Source organism: Cibotium barometz, chromosome 22 (assembly GCF_041138505.1).
Source record: "Cibotium barometz isolate CiBa-2024 chromosome 22, ASM4113850v1, whole genome shotgun sequence".
Lineage (NCBI taxonomy): Eukaryota > Viridiplantae > Streptophyta > Polypodiopsida > Cyatheales > Cibotiaceae > Cibotium > Cibotium barometz.
Window position 1 is genome coordinate 37795486 of NC_141067.1, and position 19265 is coordinate 37814750.

At 43.7% G+C, this 19265-nt stretch overlaps 1 protein-coding gene across 1 annotated transcript in view; it reads left to right on the forward strand.

The window, feature by feature from the left end:
- The first annotated feature begins 4301 nt into the window (after positions 1-4301).
- The window catches only part of LOC147626580 (urease accessory protein G-like), a 31759-nt gene continuing 16795 nt past the window's right edge, over positions 4302-19265 (forward strand). Inside the window, exons 1-3 of the mRNA XM_086816635.1 lie at positions 4302-4492; positions 4626-4817; positions 5002-5062. Of these exons, the coding sequence (XP_086672761.1) occupies positions 4305-4492; positions 4626-4817; positions 5002-5062 (441 nt within the window). The 5' untranslated portion in view covers positions 4302-4304. The remainder of the gene's footprint in view (positions 4493-4625; positions 4818-5001; positions 5063-19265) is intronic.

Sequence of the window (19265 nt, forward strand, 5' to 3'; positions counted from 1 at the left end):
ATCAAGGCTCTGCTCAAAGCCACTAGGGTCACCATCCACATATGAGTGACCTGCTGTGACAGATCAGGCACAAAAGGTTGATATATCTTTTCCTTCTCTTTCCGTGATACATGTGTACCTGCATCATTCCTCAACATGCCTGACCATGGGCTAACATTGGATCCACTGCTCGAGGACTCCCCAGGTCCACTCAGCACCTGTGACTGCTGCTCTACATGTGGTGCAACATCAGCACTTCTTACATCTACATCTTGTATTGCCTTCACTACTGGTACATACCATCTATTCATCTCATCGAAGATAACATCTCTGCTTACTCGCATCTCACGAGTGTTAGGGTTATAGCATCTATAACCTTTTTGCTCCATAGCATAACCAATGAAGATGCATTTCTCTGCCTTTGGATCCAACTTTGTTCTCACTTCATCAAGAATATGTATATATGCAATACACCCAAACACTTTCAAGTGAGACACATCCGGTCTTATGCCTGTAAACTTATGTTCAGGAGTCCTGTAATGTTCAGGAGTCATACCATGAACAGTTGCAGTGGGTGTCCTATTCATAATGTACACAACAGTTGCTACTGCTTTTGCCCAAAAGTAATGTGGCATATTCTTTTCAGCCATCAAGGCATGTGCCACTTCTGTAATGTGCCTATTTTTCCTTTCTACAACACCATTCTGTTGTGGAGTGAACCTGCACGTAAACTGCCTCTTGATTCCCTGCTTTCTTAGGAAATCATTGAACTCATTGGAGATATATTCTCCCCCATCTGATCTTAGGCATTTTATTTGCATGCCTTTTTCCTTCTCAACCAAGGCTTTAAATCTCTGAAAGTAAGCAAACACCTCACTTTTCTCCTTCATGAAATAAACCCACACTTTCCTAGTGTGGTCATCAATGAATGTAACATAGTACTTGCAACCTGTAATTGTTGCAATCTTGGTCGGTCCCCATACATCTGAATGTATGACATCCAATGGCCTTGCACTGATATGCTTTTCATGTGGGAAAGCATGTTTGGCTTGCTTACCAAGTTGGCATGCTTCACATACCTTATGTATACTGTCAACCTTAAACTTTGGCAAACTTGCAACAACAATATTTTGGGCCCTCGTAGACTTTAGTCTCACTATACATTCACATGACCAATGCGCTTATGCCATATGTCAATATCTGCAATGACACCTGTTCCATGCGCAAAGGCATGTTCACATCCAAAGTAAACATCCTGCCATTTCTGTTACCCTTTGCAACCAAGCGACACTTATTTTTGAAGTTTTCCACAAAACATCCTTGAGGATTCAACCTCACTTGCAGACCCTGCTCAACCATCTGTCCAACAGAAACCAGGTTCTTTGTAATATTCGGAACATGAAGTACATCAGCCAAGTACTTTATTTTACCATCTTGCATAGACAATGGCACTTTACCATAACATGCGCCATGGGATGCGCAGTATCATCACCTGTTTCTACATAACCCGATTTTTCCATTTTCTACATATCTCTAAACCACTCAGCATGACTGGTCATGTGGTTAGAGGCGCCAGAATCCACATATCATATATCTTGAGATCCTAACACATCCCCTGTTATGGAACTAAGCATGTGCTGCATCACAAATAGCTGCTCACTTCTGTCATCACCTCCATGTTTGCTAGATGATGCATAGTTGCCTTGCTGCAACTGCCCACTTTTAATGTCATTCTGGATTTTGTAGCAGTCCTTTGCCATGTGTCCTGGTTTGCCACAGTAATAGCACTCTATGCTATTTACATTTTGATTTCTTTGCCAACTACCTTATCCTCTTTGGCTCCCCTACCTCTAGACTGGTCTCTTCCACCTGTGTATGATTGCTGCTGTGAATCATTGGACTGTTGTTGTCCAGAATTTTGATTTCCTTGTCGGCCACCACCTTGGCCTCGACCACGGCCTCTACCTCTACCTCTACCTTAATTAGAGTAGAAGGCCTGTTCCGATGTGTTCTTGCTTTGTGAAGAAGAATCCTCACCTAAAGCCTTTTCTTCTATGATAAGCATAGATATCAAGTCTCGAGAAAGTTAGGAATATTCTCCCTAACTGCAATGGAGGTCTTGAATGGCTTGTACTCTTTGCCAAGCCCATTCAGACAGACACTCACCAAATCATCATCCTCCATTGATACATTGATAGACCCAATGGATTCAACAATGCCCTTGATCTTTAAGGCATATTCATTGATGGGCATGCTTTTCTTTTCCACAGTATGAAACTCTTGCTTTAACTGCAACTTCCTTGCCTTTATGTTAGTTTGGAATATCTGAACCAGATTCTACCATCATGTAACTGCTGGAGTGTTTGCATCCTGTATGTGTCCTATCATAGTGTTTGTGACACTAATTGAAAGCCAGTACATGACTTTTCTTGCACCTTGATTCCAATCCTTGAATGCCTTTATATCTGCAGGAGTGGCATTCTCCTCAGATAAATCTAGAGGCTCCTCATTATCTCCTTCTACATAGTCCCAAAATCCTTTACCCATTAGGAAATTGGTCATTCTGAACTTCCAGGCATGGAAGTTATTCTTATACAGCTTCTCACACTAACAATATGATTAATTTCGTCAGACATGTTTTCCTGCAGCAATCAAATAACCTGCAAACAGACAACTTCTGTATGCAACCTGTAATACAGCAGTATCTCCTGTGATGTAGCAGCAATACTTCAGCACAGCCTGTGTCACCAAATGTGACCAGAGTATATGTACATACACCCAGTATCAACAATACATGTGCAAACCATGTCTGCACGTCCAAAATGTACTGCTGCACTCCAATAATTAGATTTCGAGTAGAAACAGTTCTTTATTAGAACTTCCAGAAAACTACCGAAGATACCCTTTGCAGTGACGAGACAGGGCCTGTAACGCGTCTGAAACGCGAATCTGGCCAAAAAAACTACGTCCAATAAGACAATATACCTGTCCTGTAGCTCCACTCCCGCGAAGACAGCTCCTCAATCGGAGATGTGTAGCTCCCAGAGCTACACATCTCAGTAGCTCCCAGAGCTACTGAGAGGGTGTTGTACCTAAACCAAGAAGGGGAAAGAGATGTTGGTGCTCTTACCCGTGTAGTACCGCTTCCTTTCTTCCTTGCTTGTTCTTGCCCTTGCTTGCCTACTTAGCTCTCAACGAACCAGGCTCTGATACCATAAAGAGAGCAAGACACAAGAGAAAGATGGATAGCTGAATTTTCTTCTATCTTCTTCTTCTCTACTCAACCAACATAACATAAAGATAAGAGTACACATTATATGGGTTAGTACTCAACTACTACAACATACAAGGGTCGCGGTCCATAATGTGAACCCGACTAAATGAGCTGACGCTATAACTATGCCAGTCTCTAGTAATCTTAAATGGTGGTTGTCACACAACGTGTCATCCCACTGGCCGCATATTACCCATAATCTCACCCAACCATGCCAGTGGTGTAGATACGGAAGCTATCACCCAGGCGGGTCATCAATGTCCGCTGTAGCACTAGTTGAGCTCAATATCTCAACAGAGGGGAGAGGGAGGAGGTGAGAGGAGGGTGGGGTCAGCAAAGGATCATCTAGTGTGGGAGGATCACCCGGCATCCTAATTATAGTCACATATTCAAGCTTAGCTCTCATTAATTAATTAGTGCCCAACAGGCACTAATTAATCAATGATATCATTAAAAGGCAATAGATTTATTTGGGATTTTCGGGTTTCGAGGTTTCAACCTGAATCATTTAAGGTTCTTATCTTCATGTTCTCTCTCTTCACTCTCTCGGTTCTCTCTCTTCGCTCCTCAAGCTCGCTTGTCATCTCTCTCTTTTTGTGCTCTCTCTCCCTCTCTCAGGCTCACCCACCCGCTTTCTCTCTTCATGCTCTCTCTCCCTCTCTTTCAGGCTCACAAACACCCCCCCCTCCTCCCTCTCTCTCTGCGCTCATCTCTCCCTCCCTCTTAGGCTCGCATCTGTCCCTACGTCTCCCTCTCTTATACATTATGCAATGTCAGCCAGAATATTTGAGAAAGCCTCCCTTTGCTGTTGCTAGATAATTCGAGAGCTTGGGCCCTCGCATTGCCACATGTCAAAACATTTTCACATCATTCAACTATACTAAGGTTAAAAATCTTCAATTCGCCCTCTCTAATTAATTAATATAAAAAAAACGTATGGGACCCAATATATATTATATTATTACATTATTCGCTTGGGTTGTAGTAGTAAGGTACCTTAGTTAAATGGGCTGCATATAGTATGTACCAAAAAAGAGTAATATGCACATTTATGAATAAATGCCTTTTGCGGCGTTTTAGCAGCGAGGTTTCTGTGGAGAAAGATATGGAGAAGGCCTCTCACCACCAGCATGATGACCACGGCCACGGCCACGGCCACGGCCACAATCACCAGCATGATGACCATGGCCACGACGGCCATGATCATGATCATGATCACGAGCACCACCACCACCACGAGTATGCTCTCTCCTCTCTTCTTATATGTTGTGTGGTTTCTGCTTTCCTGTTTGTTGTGGGCCGAGCAAAATGCCGAGCAGAATCCATACTGGGACTAGCTGACTTGCAAAATTCCCCTTGCTTTTTGTCTCAGAGGCACGGACCCTGATGGCTACTGGACTGGTAAAGATGGAAAGCTCTACCATTCACATGATGGCTTAGCTCCCCACACTCATGAACCTTTAGATTCACCGGGGTACTTCACTAGAAGAGCCCAACGACTTGCCAACCGTGATTTTGTAGAGCGCGCTTTTACTGTTGGCATCGGTGGGCCAGTTGGAAGTGGGTAAGTTTTTTGAAGGCCTCTCCTGAGTTTTCAAGGCTTCCTTCTTTCTGTTTTTCGCATTTTCCTATTTAGGTTTTTGTGATAGCATTTTTCTGGCTTGGCTAAGGTTTAACCCAAGGTTTAGAAGGGAAATCTACCATTGTGCTGACTTATAAGGTTTGAATTGGGATGCCAACTACTGCAGAAAAACAGCCCTGATGCTAGCGTTGTGCATGGCACTGCGGGATAAGTACAGCATTGCAGCTGTAAGGACTCTCATCTCTAACAAACTGCTTCTCCTTTTTGGCATGCCTTTGCAAAAGAAGGGGCTTAAGTTTTTTTTTTCTGAGGCTATTCTGTGTGTGTATATCACGTGAACACGCACACACATGCACATGCATTATGATGGGTTTAAGAGGTCCCCTTAGCAGTCTATCTCTTTCTCCACATAGCTTTCATTGTCAACCTTTGTACTAATATTTAAGTACTTTAGTGCATTGAGGCTGTGAGCATGTGATTGATGCCGGCACTCATAGTGATACTATACTAGTTGTAAGTCATATTCAAGTCAATAAGGTAGTGAAAAAGCCTCTTTGCTCATACTGGGTATTTGCATGTGATAATGTAGAACATGAAAATGTACATGTTGATAATTTAAATCAAGATAGGTTGAATTTCTTGCATGCAAGTAAAGATTTTTTGCAGGTGAGTTACCCCTTTAGAGGCCAAAGGATGACTGCATAGATCTTATTTGTGGCATGTCATGTGCAAGACATGCCATGGCTAATCCTATGGCCAGATAAAGACCAGATTCAGGAGCTTCTACAATTATTGTTGGCAAGGAAGATACTGTGGTGGGACTACCAGTGAGTCGTGAAGTTTGCTCTGTCTTCTAACGAGTTTTGTTGCGTGTGAACAGGTGGTAAGTGTATTGCACTTGTTTATTTTGTAGCATTCTTTTTAACCTTTGTTTTTATAAGGTTGCAGGTTCACACTCATTAATGAGTGGACACCCTCCCCAAATCTTACTTGATGTCCTTGGTAGGGTGGGCACCCATTTTTGGGCACCCACGTTTTAATTATGAAGGGTAAAGGGAACCTTTTATGTGTGGGGTGGGTGCATGGCCACCTACCCACCCCCCACCTTGGAACTGGCCGCCTCCATGCAAGCTAGGGGGGCCGGCCAGCTGTTGGACGTGTGCTCTCTCTCCAACACCTACAAAGGAGCGACCATCTCACCAGCTTGGGGACGACTGTGGAGGCGACATCCTATCATCCTCCTCTCCACTTTGCAGGCGGCTACAGGCGGCTGCGCTCCTCCCCTTGCAGGTGGCTGCTCTCTCTCTCTCTCTCCAGAGGCGGCTACACACTCTGCAGGCGGCTGCGCCACTCCACAGGCGGCTGCGGCCAGGCTTCTTCTGCCCTCCTCAGGCGGCTGCGCCTTCCTCAGGCCGCTGCGCACCCCTTGCTGGTGGCTGCGCTCCTCCCCTTGCAGGCGGCTGCGCCCTCCTCCTCTCAGACGGTTGCGCTCTCCTCTACAAGTGGCTCTACAGGCGGCTGCGCCTCTTCCACAGGCGGCTGCGCCCCCAGACCTCCACAGGTGGCTGCGCCCAGGCCTCCTCTCCATTTAGCAAGCGGCTGCACTCAGACCTCCAGGCGGCTACGTACTCTTCCTTCTTGCCAGTAGGCTGCTGCGCCTTGGTGTCCAACTCTAGCAGTTGCACTTATACGCCTCGGGTATTTGTCTTCCACTAGCAAGCTACAAGTAAGTGGATTGAGATTTAAGTAAAGGACTTTGATGTAAATCTGATAAGGGATACTCTCTATTGCTAACACCCGTTCGGTGTCGGGTAGTCCAAGCTTCTGGAGAACCACGGTCCATGGGTGTCGAGATCGGGAGAGCCAGGCGTTAGTACGGGAGTGCCTGTTTGTGCGTGGTCCTGGAACACCAGTGGGGCGCTCTCCGTGGATTCCAGTGAAGGCATAGGACCGTAGAGACTCGACTACTCAAGTGGGTTGCTCTTCTTCGAACGTCTACTTCGAGTCTCTTGTTTGGTAACTGTATTCATCTTAATTGTACATGGACATCTGTTGGATAAATGTAATCCCAACTCCTTAGTCCAATTTAATGTGTGGTTGTTAGGCTAGTGGTCAGTGGTTGGTGTGTAAAGCCTACAAATGGTTGGTGCATATGGTTCATGCAACTCATGCAACCAAAAATAGGGTAGAGGTGTCTCTAAATAAGATACAAGTCGTGATCAAGTGATTATGTAAGTTTGGTTCATGTCTAATCATAATTAGTATCTTCTTGTGTTAATCTCAAAGCAATTTTTTGCATACACCAGTTTTTGTCCCTCATATTCATGATGTTTTGTACAAGCTTTGATCCACCTTGAATATGTTTTGATCAATCTTCATAATTGAATTATCATATTCAACATTTGGTATCAGAGCATGACCCAATTAGGTTTAGTTGATTAGCAAAAATCCTAATCTATCTCTTAATCACCATAGCCAGTTTTTCTCTGTTTGGACAGCATGCTGTAGATTGCTTCCATGCTTGCATCTGAGGTGATTATATCCCAATATTTTGATGTAGGCTTGTTGCTTTGCTCCCACGCTTGCCCTAAAATGCAGCTCACAGTCCAATTTCATCGCTACTTCGCGAATTTCTCATCGCTATCACAACAGCCCGTTTTCTGCTAATACGATTCATTCAACGCCGTCTCTACGAATTAGCCTAATTCCTCTTAGGTGCTTCAAGTCCATTATGTGAGGATTCAGCATACCAAATCTTGAAGTATTTGGTTCACCGGAGCAGCTGTACGACGCGTTTTTCCAGTCGCCTGTTTTCTGTCCTTTTTGCTCCAACAACATGGTGATTATTATTTTGATTTATATTGATGATATTTTTATTATTTGGGCTTAAATCATCTATATGAGCAAGTTATCAACATCAAGCATTATATTTCATCATCATGCGCTCCAAATTTTCCGACAAATTCAACGGAACTGGGTTTCATACCTGGCAAATCAAGGTGAAGGGCTACCTCATGAAGAAAAATCTGTGGAGTACGGTCAAGCCACTTTCTGATGATGAAGCAGGTATTTCTGCAGTTACAATAGCTACAACGGCTGCACTTCAAGCAAAAGATGAGCAAGCACTTGGTATTATTATTACTGCTTTAGAAGATGATTTTATTCATTATATTGATAATGTTGAGTCAGCTATGGAAGCTTAGGAATTATTAGAACGTACTTTTGGTGCAAAGGCAAAGCATTCCAAGATCAGTTTGAAGATGCAACTCTTTGATCCAACCATGGAGAGTAATGAAAATTTAACAGTTGTGATTAACAGGTTGAAGAGTTTAATGACACAATTGGTTTATATTGAGTCTCCTCTTCCTGAAGAAGATGCTATTGCTATTTTGCTTAAAAGCTTACCTTCAAGCTTTAGACAAATTGTGACGGTACTTAAAGAGAAGGAGCCAGTCCCTTCTTTGAAAAGTATTATAAATTCTTTGTAGGAAGAAGACAAGAAGATTACAAAGGATGTGTTAGATCCTTATGCATATGCTATTACTTCAACATCGGCAAAGAAGAAGTGTACTATTTGTGGTCGTACAAATCATCTTGCTCAGGATTGTTTCTCCAAACATCCTTGTGAGTATTGTGGAAAGACGAATCATCCATCCTCAAAGTGCTACCAAAAAGATCAAAAGCTAGCAAAGGCACATGTGGTTGAAGAAGTCAACTAACAGGAAGAAACAAATCTTTGTTCTAGTCTTAGTATAAAAGATGTAGATGATGAGTATGCTTTTTAAATTATGTCATGTATGTGGTTGAGTCAAGACTTATGTCATGTATGTGGTTGAGTCAAGACTTATGTTGTTCCAACTTGACGAGTTGTAGAGGAGAGTACACCACCCTATGTTGTTGTTAAGGGGAGACTCTTACTCATTGTGTCAAGGAGGTATGTTAGACTTGGTTCATGTTCTTATAAGAAGTTGGTCTTAAGGGGGGATTGTTGGATAAATGTAATCCCAACTCCTTAGTCCAATTTAATGTGTGGTTGTTAGGCTAGTGGTCAGTGGTTGGTATGTAAAGCCTACAAATGGTTGGTGCATATGGTTCATGCAACTCATGCAACCAAAAATAGGGTAGAGGAGTCTCTAAATAAGATACAAGTCGTGATCAAGTGATTATGTAAGTTTGGTTCATGCCTAATCATAGTTAGTGTCTTCTTGTGTTAATCTCAAAGCAATTTTATGCATACACCAGTTTTTATCCCTCATATTCATGATGTTTTGTACAAGCTTTGATCCACCTTGAATATGTTTTGATCAATCTTCATAATTGAATTATCATATCCAACAACATCATCTGGTTCATTGAACCCATGGAGCATTGTATCTTTTAAATACTCCCAATAATATATCATATATTGAGGGGGGGTCGGCCCGTTCCGGCCCCAGTGCTAGTGTCCATTGATCAACATTTCATTTCATTTCAATTTTCAGTTGTTATTAAGTTGTCCATTCAAATTGTGATATTTAAGTTGTGCTATTACGCGTGTGGGTGTCCAACGGAGTCTATTCCCACTTGACGGGATCGGTTTCATTGGTATCAAAGCACGGTTATTTTCCTCTTCTTAGTGGGGAAACAAACCTGTGTATTGGACACCCTGCTTCTAGCACACTTAACACAATGGACAGCCAAGGCAACCCTTTGGAAGTGCCTAATTCGAGGGGCCCATCAAGTGCCTCACGTGGTTCTAATGCTTTACAGGGAAGGCACAAGCCCCTTGAGAGGGTAAATGATAGTGATTCAAGGGGACAACTGTCTCGAGAAAAGACAGTCATGCAAGAAGAAGAGTCTGATGCAATGAGGGCTGAATTGGAGCATATGAGAAAGCTTTTGCAGGCACAAGAGCAAGAGCTGAAATTTTTGCATGAAGATCCCCATGTGCAAAGTGCCATTGAAGCAAGGAAAGCCGATGCAATGGTAGACGTGACTTTTGAATCCATGGCACGGGAAGTGGGCAAGAAGCCAAGGGAGTTGGCACTTTCCTACCTCCTCCGCAAAGGTGACATCAAAGAGGGGGAAGATGGAGAGCTGAAATTCAGAAATCCACTTCGCCTGAAGCATGGAGATCCCGCATCTCAAAGGTTGAGGTCATTTATGCAAAGGGAAGAGGTGACAGTCACCTCTCGTCATGCATCTTCTCCACAAGGCACAAAGGCTGACAGGTATATGTATGCTAGTGCTCATGGAGGGCATGATGGTCACATGCATTCAAGACATGTATCCCATGGAAGGGGTGACAGGTCAGCCACTAGAAGAGCTTTGCCTACTGGGTTGTCTCATGGAGAGACATTGCCTTATGCAGGAAGGTCACATGCATCTGATTCTCAGGTTCGTGGAGCACATGCCACTGTGCTTCATGAAACTTCCATGATGGCCCATGGAGTCCATGCAAATAGGGTTGCGTCGTTGGATAAAGGGAAAAGAAAAAGAGAGGACCATGAGCCTCATGCCAGAAAAGCTCAAGGAATTTAAAGCAGGTGACAAGTCCGTTAAGTTTGATGTTTTTCATGGAGAGCATGATGCTTCAAAAGTGTTAGCATTTGTGGCACAGTTTGACATTGCTTTTAGCGATGAGGACTTTACTGAGAAGTCTAAAGTACGCCATGCTAGAATGTTCTTGAAGGGGACCGCTGCTCATTGGTGGATCACTGAAAAGATCACCAAAGACCCCATTTGCACCTGGAAAGAGTTTGACATATTTTATGCTCAATTCTTGCCACCTAATGCGGAGCAAACTCTCATCCAAAAGTGGGATAGACTTGAGCAAAGAGATAATGAAAGTGTGCAATAGTATGTCAATAAGTTTTGGAAAGTGTTGCTTGAGGTAACTCCTTTTATGCAAATCACTGAGGATGAAAGAAAGAGGAAGTCTGGCTCCGGATTGCAACCAGCTTATCGTTCGGGCATTGAATTGTACCCGAAACATACTTTGCAACAGCTTACAGCCTCTGCTCTTCCTACGGAGCAATTGGTGCTCAAAATTAAGCAAGATCAAGGCGGTTCAAAGGGTAAAGATAAGGTTGTCCCCAATCTGCAAAAAGGTGGACAGCCACCTAAAAAGAACTTCCGGGAGACCCAGAAGGGAGGTAAAGCTGAAAATACCTCATCTAAAGATCATGGGCCAAAGAAGAACAAATTTGGCTTGACTCCCGAGCAAAGGGAGTAATATGCCAAGGAGGGAAAATGTTTTTCTTGTGGCAGCAAAAAACACATGTTTCGACAATGCCCTGACCGCAAACCAAAGCATGAGGACAAGCAAACTAAGGCTAATGTGCATGCAGTTCCCGATGTGCAGGGAAACACAAAACATGATGCAAAAGAGCAGATGGTATGCAAAGCATGGGGTCAAATCAAGGATTAGCCCGCCTTATTCATGTTTGATGATTGTGCAACCGATAACTTTATCTCTACTCAAAAACGGCAGCTGCCTTGGGTATTGAGGTTGAGAACATGGGACCTCAGTTTGAAGCAGAAGCTGCCTTTGTTGGTAAAGAGGTGCAGGCTACCCCACTAATAGGGAAGTTGCGCATACATATCCAGGGTTACCTTGATAATGAACATTTCTTAGTTGCACCACTTAATGGATGTGATGTATTGCTGGGCAAGCCATGGCATCATAGGCTTGAGTCCCGCAAAGAGTACAAGACCAACATGATTTCTTTTATGCATAGAGGTCGCATGCATTTCATTGATGCCGGCAAGGAAGGGGATTCCATCCCACTTGTATCTCACATCCAGATTAATAAAGCAATGAAAAAGAGTCTTTCTGTGTACTTGGTTTTTGTTCGGGATAGCATTGTACCAAGTCATCAAAATGTGGAGGTCATTCGTAGTAGAATGTGATGCTTGTGGCGATTGTATAGGGGCTGTCCTAAATCAAGAAGGGCATGCAGTTGCATATGAGAGCCGTCGTTTGCATGATGCTGAGCTTCATATGAATATCTATGAGAAAGAGCTCTTGGCTGTAATTCATGCGTTAAAGATATGGAAACATTATCTTCTTGGGGCTGAATTTGTAGTCAAGACAGATCATCAAAGCTTGAGATACTTTCTATCTCAAACAAAGCTTTCGGAGAAGTGGATGAAAATGGCAAACTTTCTTTCCATGTTTCATTTTCAGATTGTGCATACTCTGGGAAAGAAAAATGTGGTGGCAGATGCATTATCCAGGAGGCCTTATGTGGCTGCAGTTTCAGTGGCCTCTCATGGGGACTTATCTGCTATGCGAGATTTGTACCATTTGGATGCTGATTTTTGCCATATATGGACTGATTTGATGGCTGGTCACTCACATGCCTTTTATGTTATCAACGAGGGTTATCTTATGAAGGATAACTGCCTATGTGTGGTGAAGGATTTGCGTCCAAAGGTTATGGAGGAATGTCACGCTCCACCTTATGCTGGTCATAGAGGTATCATGCCCACTACACGCATGATTGAGAGAGATTTCTTTTGGCCAAGCATGCGTAAAGACATTGAGGCATATGTACGTGCATGTATTACTTGCCAAAAGGTGAAATTTGACAGGCAAAAAGCTCCAGGTTTGCTTCAGCCATTGCCTATTCCCTCGCAACCTTGGGAAAGTATTACTATGGATTTTATTATGGACTTGCCTAGATCCCAGCATGGGAATGATGCTATTTGGACCATTGTGGATAGGTTTAGCAAGCAAGCTCATTTCTTGCCTGTCAAGAAAACCATTAAAGTTGATCGTATGGTAAAGCTTTTTCTTGCTAACATTTTCAAACAGCATGGTATGCCTAAATCCATTGTTGGGGATAGAGATCCCAGGACTACGAGTCTCTTCTGGAGGGCTTTATTTGATAATATGGGCACTAAACTTGAGTTTTCATCAGTTTATCATCCCCAAACGGATGGCCAAAGTGAAGCTGCAAATTCAGCCGTGTTGGATTTTCTACTGAGGTTGAGTACCGTGCTTATTTGGATTCCTGTTGTGAGTTGTTATGGGAATCGGACCTCGTGCTGGAGCTGAGAGGTGGTGTTGGACATGTCATCTCCAGCTCTCTTTTACTCCATTTTATACCCCTTTTTATCCAGATATTTATTTGTTGTCATTAGGGATTTTTTCCATATTTTTTCACTATTTTATAGCTTATTTTTAGGCATTTATCACTTTTGCTACAGTTGTGCACCTTTTGCTACTGGCCAACTGCTATCCATGAGCATGACCATTGTGCCTTCATTATTCATTCAATACTTTTCAGTTCTTGGCTCAAGTGTTGGATCTCTCTTGGCTATCTACTCTCTCTTGTGTGATCTCTATGTGCTTCTGCTTCATCATATTCTCACAGCCTTCAAGCTGCACAATCGGTAGCTAGCAGGAGACCAAGCAGCAAAAGCGGCCTAGCATCAGGTGAGGGTGTCACATGCACTCTCTGCACTGTAGTGCATGGTGACAAACTGGCTCATCATCAGGAGTGCAACATTTGTATGGTATTAGTTCTATTTAGGATGATAATTGTCGTACGCCGTGACCCCATTGTAATCCTCAGTCCAGGATAAGTCAGGCACGAGCTATGTAGGTCAATCTCAGCCATAGTCAGTCAGTCAGTCTAAGTCCCTTAACCCACTTAAAGAGATGCATTCATGCATATACAGTTAGTAGAAGCCTTAGGGTTTGCATCAGAAAGCATCCTCCATATTGCATAGCATTCATGCATAGCATCTAGACCATTGCAGGAACCTCAGATAGCATCCAGGATTTATCTGGTATTTTTCCCAGCATTTTATACATCATTTAGACATTTTATTTGGACGTGTGCAGTCGGCCAGCACTGTAGCCAGCCGACTGGCACATCTTGTCCATATAAATAGAGGCTTTGCATAATCATTTAGTCATTCAATCATATTCAGCAAAGGAGCCTTCAAGCGCTTATCATCCTCAGCACTAGGAGCATAAGCGATTGCAGTTTCAGCCGCCTTCTCTCAGCATTTTCCTCCTACAACCCTAGGCGCATCAACGCATGAGCATTCAGCCCCTGCATCAGCAAAACGCAGCAGTTTCAGGATTTAGCCAGCATTCAGCCTTGTGTTTTCTGCATCCATACAGTTTTCAGCATTCATCCATTCATCGTTTTGCTCCAGCCACTTGGTGAAGGTAAAACACAGCATTCATATTCATTTACAGCATTCATACTCAGTCTAGAACAGTCCCAAACAGCCCCTCTCTTAGCCCTAGCTTTGCATCCCTCCCTCATTCCATCGGAAAGAGTGCATAGGCTCAAGATTGGACATCTTTGGTGCTTCTACAGCAGTGCACAGGTCAACCCAACACTTGCTCTTCAGAGGTCTTGTGTTTGGCTTATCGTCGTCACACCGTCAGTCTCTTTAAAGATAATAAAGCAAATATTATCTCGGTAACGGGATAGGGGGGCCTTCAATTGGTAATTTGTCACAAACGGGCACGTGTATACGGAACCAATTCACTATCAAAATAGCATACATACATCAACCATTCTTGGCATATACATGATTACCATCATTGTGAAACATTACATGAGCATATACATCCTGCAACCTGCTTTACGAAGATCCCAAATGCTCGCAATACTTCGCAACTTTTGTGTCCACTCAATATTCCATATGGGGTTGTTGAGAGACCTAAAAAATCTGGCGAGGTAGACTGGTAGTGTACACTTGATTGGTAGGATGAGAGAATCTTGCTACATCACTTGGGGATCCCTGGTATAGGTAGGCTAGACAATTAGATTCTCAAGTTATGTACGAGGGAGAAGATTTGGACATGGCCATTTTGATCTAGAGAGGAGTCCCTAAACTTATCACCCTAGATGCACTCCTCGTATTTGTGCAAGGACGGTCCCTTAGTCATAAACGCTACACTGGGAGACCTTTTGTATTGCATTACCCATCCAGGTTCTTTTTTGGAGACAATCGGGAGATCCAACTGGGAGAGACACATATCCATGTTCTGGTTTCTCAAGCACTGTAGACTCCTCTCCTCCCAACCTTCCCTCACATTCAAGCTTGAAGCTCCATAGGTTGTAAGTGTAAAAAATAAAAACCGTATTTTATTTTATCATACGGTATCCGAAAATTTCATATCCTACCAAAAATTCCCGTACGGTATCGTATTGTACGGTATCGTATTTTCGTACCGTGACAACCATGGCAGCAGCAACACGTCCTCCTTCGCCTCCAACAGCTCCCGACTACATGTCCCTCTTCTTTTAGATGAAACAACAAAGAAGAGAAGACGAGTCCCGAAGGAGAGAAGAAAAAGCAGAAGCAGAAGCAAGAAAACAACAAGAAAAAGCAGAAAGACGGGACTATAAGGAAGCCCAACGCAGGATCGACGAAGACCGGCGTCAGGTTGAACTCGCCGCTCGGGAGCACTAACGAGAGCTCGATCGAGAACATATGTTACTCGAGCACCAAAGGGAAAAGGAGGCCATTCATCTTAGATACCAGCACCTCTCTTTAGCACCCCTCGCCTCAGGTGCCACCAACCAGTAGTCCGCAGTATCAACTACCGTCATTCGCAGTCAACCTAATTTCAGTAAGTATGATGGTAAGTGTGATCATTTGTCATGTGCACAGTGTGTATCTACCGTGTGCTACATGCACACAAGACTAGCTTCGAGGTTTGGGGAAGCTTGGAGCTAGGCAGGCTGATTGGCGAGCTGAGTTAGGGATAGACTAACGGGCGGGCATCCAAGTATGGACGAGCGGGCGTCCAAGTGTGGACGCCCGATGACCGGCCAAGAGCCTATAAAAGGGTGGCCAAGGTTAGTCATTAGGGATATAGAGTCTCGCGTGTCTTTGTGAGAGCTCTATGGTCAGGAGCCTGGATCTAGTGCAGACGTGCACCTGATTCATGCAGCCGAGGCTGGCAGCAGTCTCGAGGCCCACAAGGGTAGCTTCGTGGCAGTATGGGACGTCACGAGGTAGAGATTGGTCGGTACGTCCATCTAGTTAGCTCAGCTCGTGGCTCGGTGGGGACAGCCAAGTCTGTGGGCTTGCCCACGGCTGTCATGGTTGGGAGGTGAGTCGGGCCTGCACCCCCTTCTTATTTGTTTGGTTTGTTTGCAGGTTTCGAGTCTTGTACGAGGAGCGTTCTACGAGGAGATCCTATGGCGATTTGACAGTGGTATCAGAGCATGCCTCGTGAACGAGCAAGTCGGTAGGTAGAGAAGATAAGGTATGAGTTCAAGAAGCTTGCTGTTTTTTCTATGCATACTGCTGTTTTTTCAGATTAGTATGTTGCTTTTTCATCGAAGAGACCCGTGATGATGGAGAAAGTGGTCTAGTAGGGTTGATTTGTTTAACAAGAAGAAGGTTAGATGTGTTTTGCAGTCGTATGAACTGTTGAGAGAGAGAAAAAAAAGCAAAAAAGCCAATCGGCTATTGTTGTAAGAGAAAGAGAGAGAGATCGAGAGAGAGATCGAGAGAGAGGATCGCTGGCTGTTGTATGCGTAGGGTACTGCTGGCCGGGACTTGCACGCAGGCACTGGGCGCAGGCATATAGGCTGGCATCTCTAGTGCACAGGCAGGCAGGCAGGCAGGCTCCGTACGCAGGCAGGCGGCCAAGCCTACGCAGCGCAGGCAGGCGGCAAAGCTTGTGCGCAAGCGTGTAGCGTGGACAAGCAGCCGTGCGCAGGCAGCCACGCCTTTGCGCAGACGGCACTTCACTCCCATGCAGGCGTCAGCGACTTCAGTCCCACGCAGGCGACTTCAGGCCACGCAGGCGGCAGGTGGCGCTATTTTCAGGTGGGCACAGAAAAAACACGAAAGCATACCAGCGTTCGAATTTAGTTTTTGTTTTTATTGGAAAAAAAAAAAAACATACGCTTTGCTTTCGTTTTTTGGATTAAACCTTATTAAAAGGTTTAAAGACCCATTTAAAGCTTAAAGCTGTTTTTTTTTAAGAAAACAGAATATATATATATATATATATATATATCTATCTATATATATATATATATAAACACAAAAGCAAAAGCTCAAGATTGCTTTTGGGGAAGCCTATATATTCTCCTTAAGCGGGCTTCTTACCACGCATCTCTCAAGTTTTCAAGCTCTCAAGCTCTCAAGTTCTCTAGCACTTTTCTTGTGCAAGATCGAATTTCTCTCCCCTTGCCCTCTTCAAGATGTCGACCCAAGAATCTGAGTTGGAGCTCCTTATCGAATGCGAAGGCCTGCCGGCTACAGAAGATACCGATGCCGATCTTTTCGACAATCATGTGTCGAAAGGAGATTTCCAAGAGTTTAAAGTTGCTCTCGAAGCTTCTTCTTCGGAACGTCAGGCACAAATTGCCGCGCAGATGCAGGCGTTGCAGAACTCTCTCTCTCTTTTGACCACTACCCTATCTACTCTTTCGGGTATGGATACCTTGGCCTTTGCTTTAGGCCCCAACATTACTCCAGAACAGTTTAGGGGTGAGCAAAAGCAGCGTACCAAGGAGATAGTGGACACTTGGCTACATAAGTGGTAAGTCCATTTTCAGTTCCATCCATATGACGATGGGAAAAAGATCCAGTTAGCAGCAGGTTTCCTCTCAGGCAAAGCTTTGCTTTGGTGGAAGGAACTCAACTCTAAGCCAACGACTTGGGCACAATTTGAAGATGTCTTCAAGAAAGAATTCCTCAAGAAAGAGGATGATTATGATGTGGTTGCCCGGTTTACAGCTTTGACCATGATCTCGCAGCACCTCACTTATGAGGTCTACGTCCTAAGAGACTTGCAGATGAAAGCTACGAAGATGGATCCCACAACTCTTTTGGGGTTCTTCGTAGCCGGTTTATCCGACTCATACCGTTTATAGGTTCAAAACTTTGGACGGCCCATTCATTCAGCTCATATCTATGATGATACAATGGTCTCTTCCAAGTCTAAACCCGTTACCGAGCAGGGGAACAAGTACAAAAGAAAGTTCTCTGCACCAATGGCTAACACGATTGAAGGAAAGTCTTCGGACTAATCTTCGAAGAATTCAAGTTCGACACCAGCGAAGAAGAAACGACTCCTTAAGGCTTTGAAGCTCAAGAAGGAGGGCCGTTGTTTCATCTGTGAAGAAAAAGGACACATGCGTAATGAGTGCCCGAAGCAAAAGAGTGCAAAGACGAACGCAGGAACCAAGCCAAAGGCAGCTAACCAGTTGTCTTTGATAGGTACGTCAGTTACTGTACTTTCTGCATGATCTTCTCCGAGTTTATGGAGAAGTGAATGGCCATAGAATCCACATTCTTCTAGACCCTGGCAGCTCACACAACTTTGTTAACTATAAACTTGTGCAGAAATTGGGTCGTGATACGACACCCAACGATCATACCTATGAGGTACGCCTACCTGCGGGAAGGCAAGTATGGGATCGAAAGGTGGAGATGCTACCAATCGGGATTCAGGACTACAAAGATACTCTGGAATGCTATATTATGCACCTAGAACATGTAGACTTGTTATTAAGGATTGAGTGGTTTAAGACTCTTAAAGTCCAGATAGATTGGTCTAGTCATATTTTTTCTTTTCAACATAGGAACACCCAGTATAGTATTTTAGGTGATTTTATACATCCCTCTCAGGGACCTCTTGTAAATACAGTTGATGTTGGAAATATAATGGATTCTTCTTTGTATACCGCTTTCCATTGTTTATTGATTCCACTTTCTTCATTTCTCATACCTTCCATGGATGTCAATGAATTAAGTGTATTTGAAAGCAAAGAATTACAGAAGATACTTGATTCGTTTCAAGATGTATTTCCTAAGGAACTGCCATCGAGTTTACCACCTGAAAGGGCAGTAGATTATCGTATTGACTTGATCCCTGGTGCTCATCCTATCAGTATTCCACCTTATAGGATGAGCCAAGCTGAGGAAGATGAGTTGGCTAAACAACTCGAAGATTATTTGAGGATGGGCTAGATCCGTCACCTTGGGGTGCACCTGTGTTGCTCAGGAGAAAGAAGGACATCTCCTGGAGAATGTGTATAGATTACAAGAGATTGAACAAGTTGACAATTAAGAACCGTTATCCTCTCCCTAGATCAGATGACCTGATTGACCGGTTATTAAGAGCGAAATATTTCACGAAGATAGATTTACGTACTGGCTATCACCAGATACGTATTCATAAAAGGTATGTCGAAAGAACCGCCTTTCGGACTAGGTATGGTCTTTACGAGTTTCTCGTATTACCTTTTGGGTGTACCAATGCTCCAGTCACTTTCCAGCAAATGATGAACGATCTTTTTCGTGAACATTTGGAAAAATTTGTGGTTGCGTTCCTGGATGATATTTTGATATATAGTCGTACTCTTGAGGATCATGTTAGACACCTCACGATTGTCTTATCTATTTTAAGACAGAATCGACTATATGCTAAATTAAGTAAATGTGAGTTTT